Source organism: Saccostrea echinata, unplaced genomic scaffold, assembly GCF_033153115.1.
Source record: "Saccostrea echinata isolate AGI-Se365-2 ecotype Australia unplaced genomic scaffold, CSIRO_AGI_Sech_v1 ptg000006l, whole genome shotgun sequence".
In the NCBI taxonomy this organism is placed as follows: Eukaryota; Metazoa; Mollusca; class Bivalvia; order Ostreida; family Ostreidae; genus Saccostrea; species Saccostrea echinata.
This window is the reverse complement of record NW_026889755.1, coordinates 15142009-15150569: the sequence shown is the minus strand read 5'-3', so window position 1 is coordinate 15150569 and position 8561 is coordinate 15142009. Positions and strand designations below refer to the sequence as shown.

Sequence of the window (8561 nt, the reverse complement as noted above, 5' to 3'; positions counted from 1 at the left end):
AAGCAAGGCTATGTATCCCGTAATGTGTGGATTCAACTTGGGGCTAGTGTTTGGCTACAATATGGGGACAATATTTTGAATGTAAATAAAGAGGGGAAAAATCTGATGATGGAGAACAGCACGGCCAAAGTGTCTCTGGTGAGCATTGTGGCCCATGGGTCTTATTTCAAAATGGATTTTCATGATATGTGAACATATTTTATTTTAAGTGCATTTTACTTGACTTGGGGATCAAATTAAGTATTGTCACAAATTATTACAGTAAAAAGTGCTTGAAAAATACAAAAGTGCCAAAATTGTGATATTGACAAATAAATTAACATGAATGATTACCATTTTTCCAGTTAACCATCTAGTGGCATTGAGAAATGAGGGTGATTATTGTATTATGTGTAGCTTTATATTTTGATGTCAATTAATGCACTATGCTTTACAAACTAGTTCAGTTCACTTATTTTTTTTTTGGATTTAATTTGCTTGTCAAAAAGTTTGTCTCAGTGTTGATGGTGTATGTCTGTGTATGTTTGAGAAGATGGTGGATGAACTCAGTTTTGACAGTGAAGTGCTTGGAGTTTAACAGTTCACTATTGTCACAGAAAGAAATTTTATCTAGTCAGATTAGTTCCCTGTGAATTGATGTATTACTAAATTTTTTTTACTCATTATTTTTTACCTTGGCTTTTATTTTATGAGATTCCATAAAAAAAAAAAATAAAGGTAAATAAATACTCAGAGAGATAATGAATATGTAAATTGTAATACAACTGTATTTTTGTCTTCAAAATTTGAATATACTGTGTTATTCTGTCTGACAATTAATGTACATTCCTATCTTCTTTTACATTCAGATGTATGTTCTCAGTAAAAGAGTACTTTTCTGAGAGAATAAATATTGTAAACAAATTTAGTTTTAGCATTTTTTTTGTAATTATATTACTGTAAAATCACTTATTTTCATGGGGGGTTTAATTTTCATTGTTTTGTGGTATAAAAAACCCATGAATTCATATCCCCCATGTAATATGAAAATTTTGCCCTAGTCAGTACAACAGTTCTCCTTTAACTTCGAATTCAAATTGCCCTGGAATTGGTAATTTTTACTTAAACCACAAAAATTTGACCTATCTATAAAAAGTGATTTGCACTATTTAAAATCTACTCTTCCTCAGAAAGTTTCCACATAAGTTTCAGCCTGGTTCTTGAGAAGATTTTTCCTATATATTTCAACATAAAACTTTTGATTCCCTATTGTGGTCCCACCCTACCCCTGGGGCCTATGGTTTAAATAATTTAGAATCTACAAAACCTCAGGAAGCTTCCACATGTTTCAGCTTTTCTGGCCCAGTGGTTTTTAAGAAAAAGATTTTTAAAGATTTTTCCATTATATTTCAATGTAAAACTTGGATTTCTTATTATGGCCCCACCCTAACTCCAAGTTGCCATAGATTTGAACAATTTAGAATCTAGGCTACCTCAGGATTTAGAAGCTTCCACATAAATTTAAGCTTTTCTGGCCCAGTGGTTCTTGAGAAGAAGATTTTTTAAGGTTTTTTTCCATGTGATTACAATGCAAAACTTTGATTCCCTATTGTGGCCCCATCCTACCCTCAGGGGCTATGATTTGAACAATTTAGAATCTACACTACCCCAGCATGCTTCCACATACATGTAAGTGTCAGTTTTTCTGGCCCAGTGCTTCTTGAGAAGATTTGTTCATTATATTTCATTGTAAAAGTTGGATTCCCTATTGTGGCCCCACCCTACTCTTGGGGTCATGATTTGAACAATTTAGAATTTACACTATCTCAGGAGGCCTCCACATAAGTTTCAACTTTCCTGACCCAGTGGTTATTGAGAAGATGTTTAAAGATTTTTCTTGTATATTTCAATGTTAAACTTTGATTCCCTATTGTGGCCCCACCCTACCCCGGGATCATGATTTGAATAATTTAGAATCTAATTAACTACCCCAGGATGCTTCCACATAAGTTTCACCTTTTCTGGCCGAGTGATTGAGATTTTTTAATGACCCCACCCTATTGTTTATTTTAATTTTGTCTTTTTCTTGATTATCTCCCCTTGTAAAGGGAATTGGCTCTTCATTTTAACAATTTAAACTCCCCTTCACCCAGGGATGCTTTGTACCAACTTGGGTTAAAATTAGCTTTAATTCTTGAGAAGAAGTTGAAAATGTGAAAAGTTTACAGATCTATAAGGACGGACAACAAGTGATCAGAAAAGCTGCTCAGGTGAGGTAATAATAGTGCTTGAACATCTTTCATATTCTGCACAAACCAAATAAAATGTATGAACAAATGCACCATAAATGGATTTTGATATTTTTTATTTAAAACAACATTTGTTTACACAAACACATTGCATCAAAACTTTTTGTTAAAATGCTTAACAAGGTTTTTATACAAACTTTGTATCTTCTGTATATACATGACATTAAAAGAACATTTTTTTATCAATTTAATACTAATCTGACTTGTTCCTATTTCTTTTAATTGCAAACTGAAAAACAATTTCAATCCTGAACATCATGAGCCACATGTACCACAGTGCTTGTCACAAATACTTGTTTGTTGTACGAAAACACTTGGTAGGAACTTAATCCATTTTAACTTTCTTGCCCATTTTGCCATGTAAAAGTGGGGACTGAAACGTTTTATAATTTTCTTGCCCTTGTGCCTCTGTACTATAAACATGATAACAGAAAAATGTCGACTTTTTTCCAAACACAGAGCACAGTAACATTTTGTGAACCTTGTCTCTTTGTAACAGTCTCTACTGGTATAACAGGTTGTTCTATTGTCACCTCATAAAAATATCTGTGTTTCTGAAGCTTGAATTGTCCCTGTAATAAAATAATAAAGCAGTCATAATTTACGTGTAATTATAACATGACTTGTATAAAAACTGATGGTTTTACATCCATATTTTATCTAACTGGTGTCATGTTTTTAAAAAAGCAAAAAAAAAAAGGTTTTGTATTAAGTTTGAACTCGTGGATTTGCATATTTGATGTTCTTAACAATCATTATAGAAAGAGCAATGTTTCCGTGTACTGTGAAATTCTATGTATTTGTGATGTCAAGTTTTTGTGGATTGTGGGAAAAAAAAATTTTGTGGAGTTTTAATTTCACGACTGAAGAATTGTAAAGTCATTCCATGGAGGATATGAATATTCATGGTCTCTTTTCAAACCATAGAAGCAATAAAAAATCTTTTTTTTTAATGTTATTGCTTCTTAAATTATTTAAGTATCAGTTTTTCTATTTCACACAATCTTTTTGAATTACTTTTAATTCCATCATGTATAACACTGAGTTTGGGTGGGATCAACTGTAATGTAACTTACTTGATGCTATCATTGTGCGTCTTGTACTCCATGATTGTATTGGGTGGAAGGTTGAGAACACGTTTTAGTGTGTCCCTAATTCTGGACGTGGTCTGTTGATCGCTGGCTGTTCTGTTCCACAGGGACAAAATGTCCTCCTGGCAAGTAGAATTATATTAAGTGAAGATTTAGATAACAGTAAAACAGGGTGGGATAGCCCTTTTTAAGAAATTGATGCTATAAATACAATGGCAAGTTACTGTAATGTCCTAAATATTAGGGAAGACTCTGTGTAATTTCTGGAATATTTAGTAGTTACAAAGGTAAACCTTAATTGTCAAAAATCAGGAGTTACATATAACACATCATTTCCAAAGGGGAATTTCTAAAAGGTTATTCATTCTTTTTGGATATGTGTACATGTACCGGGTAGGTAAAATGCTCACATCTAATACTATGAGATGATAATCTCACCCTAAACTGGTGTATGTGAAACCATGGAAACTTTTAATTGTTGTCAATAAGGAAAATCATTAAAAGAAACCATATGATGGCATTCACCATTGCTTCACAGAAGGATACTTGGACAAAATGACTTGGTACTGTATAGAGATGACGACCTCACCATTAACATGCCTGATACCATATTGAGACTAGGGATGCGCGATTTTATCGGTATACCGGTATATCACGATTTTTTATTGCGTGATACGTATCGTGATACGAAGACTAAAATACCGGTATTTGGTACATTACTATAAATATTCATTTGTTTGTTCAATATTATGGGAATGTTCATATTATGAAAATTCATATGAAATTGTAGTAAAAATTGTATGTAAAAATATCACAATTTATCGTGATATTTTTGGGGGAAAATCGTGATATATCACGATACGAAATTTCTGCCGATACCCATCCCTAATTGAGACGACAAACCCACAATTAACATACCTGGTATCGTATTGAGATAATGAGAGCACCATTAACATACCTGATATCGTATTGAGATGACCGCTCCACATATTTCCTCTCCTACCATAAACTGTTCTCCCAGCATGGCTAGTATTAAATTCTCCCAACACCGTGAGGCCAAGCCTTTCTTAAGTCGAACAATCCATTTACCTCCTTTGTTATTTGCTGAATCCTTCAAGTATGAATAATAAAATTACAAAACGTTACTAAAATGTCAGTTGTTGTTTACAGTGTAACAGCCAATGTGCTCCGAATACTTTTTGACATTTTAAGGTACACTGTACATTTATATCAAACTTAGTGCATTAAACATATCTAAAAAGAAAAAAAACAAGAGGCCTATGGGCCACAGCACTCATCTGAGTAACTTTGGCTTTGCTGTTTTTCACCTGATTTCTCTCATCCCCCGTAGTACTTATTGTGGCCCCGCCCTATCCCCGGGGGTCATGATTTGAACAATTAGAATCTACACTACCCCAGGATGCTTCCACATAAGTTTCAGCCTTTCTGGCCCAGTGGTTCTTGAGAAGAAGATTTTTAAAGATTTTTTCTGCATATTTCAATGTAAAACTTGGATTTCCTATTGTGGCCCCGCCCTACCCCCGGGGGTCATAATTTGAATAATTTAGAATCTACACTACCCCAGAATGCTTCCACTTAAGTTTCAGCTTCTCTGGCCCAGTGGTTCTTGAGAAGAAGATTTTTAAAGATTTTTACTATATATTTCAATGTAAAACTTGGATTCCCTATTGTGGCCCCATCCTACCCCCAGGGGTAATGATTTGAACAATTTAGAATCTACACTACCCCAAGATGCTTCCAAATAAGTTTCAGCCTTTCTGGCCTAGTGGTTCTTGAGAAGAAGATTTTTTAATGACCCCACCCAATTTTTGTATTATCTTGATTATCTCCCCTTTGATGGGGACTTGGCCCTTCATTTTTACAATTTAAACTCCCCTTCACCCAAGGATGCTTTGTACTAAGTTTGGTTTAAATTAGCCCAGTGGTTCTGGAGAAGAAGTCAAAAATATGAAAAGTTTACAGACGGACGGACAGACGGATGACAGACAACGGGTGATCAGAGAAGCTTACTTGAGCTTTCAGCTCAGGTGAGCTAAAAACTACACATTATCATAGATGTGTATAACTGGAAAAAGAGGGCTGTGGGGTCTTGGCCTAAAAATCTTGGAAAAGAAGAGCTGTGTACTAAAATTAAGAGAGTGCAGTCTACATTAAATATTATAGCTGGTGCATGTTGTTTTTTTTTCCTTTTACAAACTAATAGTTTACGCTAGAAAAATCAAATCTCTTATTTCAGGTGGATCGATTTTTTGACTACTAAGCCTCCTTAATCTGTACCTAGCTGATTACACATTTTGTTCTGGTTTATGAATTTACCTCCCACATCGGACGAATTCCTTCCTTAAACAAATGATAATCACTATGCCCTGTTAAATCGCTGGGCCGCACTATGTGAGCATAATACTTCCAGAACTGTTCCACCTGAAATACAACAATGGTTAAATTTATGCATACAACAGTTAATGTGATAAAATAACAAATGTTGCATTAAAATAGTTTATTAAAAAATTCAAACTCTTTTAATATTATTTAAGGGGAAAAAAAGAAACTGTGATGGATGATAAAAAAATTGGAGGACGGTGAAAAATGTTCATAACCACATACTTATACAACTGTATATATATCATGTAAATACAGGTATGTGCAAAGCATTTCACATCCTCACAGTGTCAAGGTTTTTGTGATTTTGGAACTCCACACAGAACCTTGACATTGTGAGGATGAGCATTTCGATGCATAAGAGTGTATAAACAACAAATTTATCTTATCCTAACTGTCCAATGTACATGTATTCAACATCTCTTCTGATGGTTCTTCATCATAAGAGAATATAATAGAACCTTCTCCACTGCCCAGGCCATGACATTACTGTATACGGCTTCTATATTTAATAAAATACTTACCGATGCAAATGTTCCCACAAGCTTGAGATTTTGGTCATAACTAGTTGCTGTAGAGTGTTTTCCTGGGGCTTTCCTGGAAAACCACAGGGAGTAGTTAAACTGTAGAGGGTGCTCCCCAGGGCCAGGCTTCTGCAGAGGAAAGAAAAATTTCATTGAACATGTATACAAAACTTTGTAAATAATTACTGTGATGTTGATATTTAGTGTGACATGTATATCTGAATATTATATTTTATTATATGATTGAATAATTTCCCTCTTTCTGATTGGCTGAGATCCAACAATGTTAGAAAAATACTACGTTATGTTGACCTACACGTGACCTTCCAGGTCAATATAACGAATTATTGCAGGTCAATATAATGAATCACGTGACCTTCCAGGTCAATATAAGGAATTATTACAGGTCAATATAATGAATTATTCCTGTTCCATTTTTTCATGTTACAATGTGTTCTTGTTGAAATTTCTCGTTAAAACTTTCAATTAAAGCAAAAAAAAAAAAACAGTCTTGTAGGAGTTTGCTATCATTTAATCATATAATAAAACAGTTATTGCTGTTTTTTGAGGTCAATACGATGATTTAGACACCTTCGAAGTACAATATTCACCTCGCCCTTCGGGCTCGGTGAATATTGTACTCCTCAGGTGTCTAAATCATCGTATTGACCTCAAAAACCAGCAATAATTGTATAATATAGTTACACTGTACTGGTGTGTTGTTGTGTAAAACAGAAATCCAATAAAAAGCTAATGTTATCACCTTTTTTAAAGCACAAAAAAGTTCATAAAATGAATATACTTGTACAAGAAAAAAACATGTATGCAAGGAAATAAAAATATTAGGAAATGGTTCACCATTTCAATTTTGTTTAACAAGCTTCTAGTCTTGGTCAAAAAGTGTACATTTACTTTTCATTCATGAGTGAAGATTGACATATTAATTTTCAGATTACATTTATATTTCCTCTCTTTTTCACTTACAGGTGACTTTCAAGAGTGAAAATTGCAATATTAACCATGTGTTAACATTTTAATTGTCAAATAACTGTCTGTATTTCCTCTCCTCCAGACTTGAAGGAAACGGTCTTTCATGAGTGATAATATTCTATCATTAATAAGTAATATTTTAATTCTCCAGTAACTGCCTATAGACTTACAGGAGAGGGTCTAGGAGGGTCCTCTGCTTCATTCCTCTGATCATTGTCCTCTTCTCCACTGTCTTCTGTTTTTAAACTATAACATAAAAATATCAAAATAATAAAAACAACAGCTGTAATACCAACATTCCATTGTAAGACTATAAAGTAGGATCATCTGAAATTTCTTCTTTAGTTCTGTCAAATGCAGCATCTGAAGCACTATTACATGTATTTTTAAAATTAGTGCTTTATAAAGATGTGAATCTACAAAGAAATCACAGATAAACTCAAGAAAATTATCTATGATGAATATAAAACTTCAACTGAAGCAAAGCAGTGAAATTACACGATTATGAAAAACTTATAACCAGTTCACTCTAAATCGAAATTCTTCTTGCTATTTACATAATGTGCAATAAGAATTTTTGGCTATATAAACAATGGAAAATGTTAGATGCAGAAAAGAATAGAATGCAGATAATGACTTTATGCAAAAGCTTTCATCGGAAACAAAGTGTATTAAACAAAATAAGGAATAAATATATGTGATCTAAATAATTCTTATTAGTTAATTTGATGTTATTTGAATCTTAAAATGAACATTGACCTATAAACATTAGAGGCAAAAAGATCATCAAATCAATCACATATGGAAATCAAAGCCGGGAAAATATATTTAGTTTTCTAAGACCTTAAAAAGACTGAATTGGTAAAATATGAAACATATTTGATATAAATATTCCATACCCATTTTCATTATCCTCAGCCGTAGAACGTAAAACGTCAAAAGATTTGATTTTTTGTGGCATTTTTACACAATATTACACGTGTCTGTACGAGTGTAAACAGTCAGGCAATTCGGAAATCTGACGTCACAAGCACAATAAGGCTTCGCCTGATTTAACACTCCTTCAATGCACAATGCCTGTCGCTTGATCTTACACAAAGAAGGCACTTATTTTAAATTACTTTCTGCAGTAACCTAAAAAAAGAAATACAACATGCAAAGCTTTAAAACGTGAAATACTCACGCATCAAATTTGTTGTTCATGGTTTCTATATTTATTAATGTACTTCCGGTTTCACTTTTCATGAGGGTTGTAAGCTAAATTTTGA

General features: G+C 33.4%; 1 protein-coding gene across 2 annotated transcripts; it reads right to left on the bottom strand.

Moving 5' to 3' along the window:
- Positions 1-2327: 2327 nt before the first annotated feature.
- Positions 2328-8531, bottom strand: LOC133180558 (eukaryotic translation initiation factor 4E type 2-like). 2 transcript variants are annotated; one of them, XM_061315044.1, is made up of 7 exons: positions 8477-8531; positions 7464-7539; positions 6304-6432; positions 5717-5821; positions 4338-4490; positions 3365-3501; positions 2328-2860 (listed from the first exon to the last, which is right to left on the bottom strand). In XM_061315044.1, the coding sequence occupies exons 1-7, from the start codon at positions 8494-8496 to the stop codon at positions 2818-2820; spliced, it is 663 nt and encodes a 220-aa protein (XP_061171028.1). In that variant the 5' UTR covers positions 8497-8531; the 3' UTR covers positions 2328-2817. The 2 variants fall into 2 exon arrangements, with proteins under 2 accessions (XP_061171028.1, XP_061171027.1); XM_061315043.1 differs by lacking the exon at positions 8477-8531 and adding an exon at positions 8193-8335.
- Positions 8532-8561: the final 30 nt, after the last annotated feature.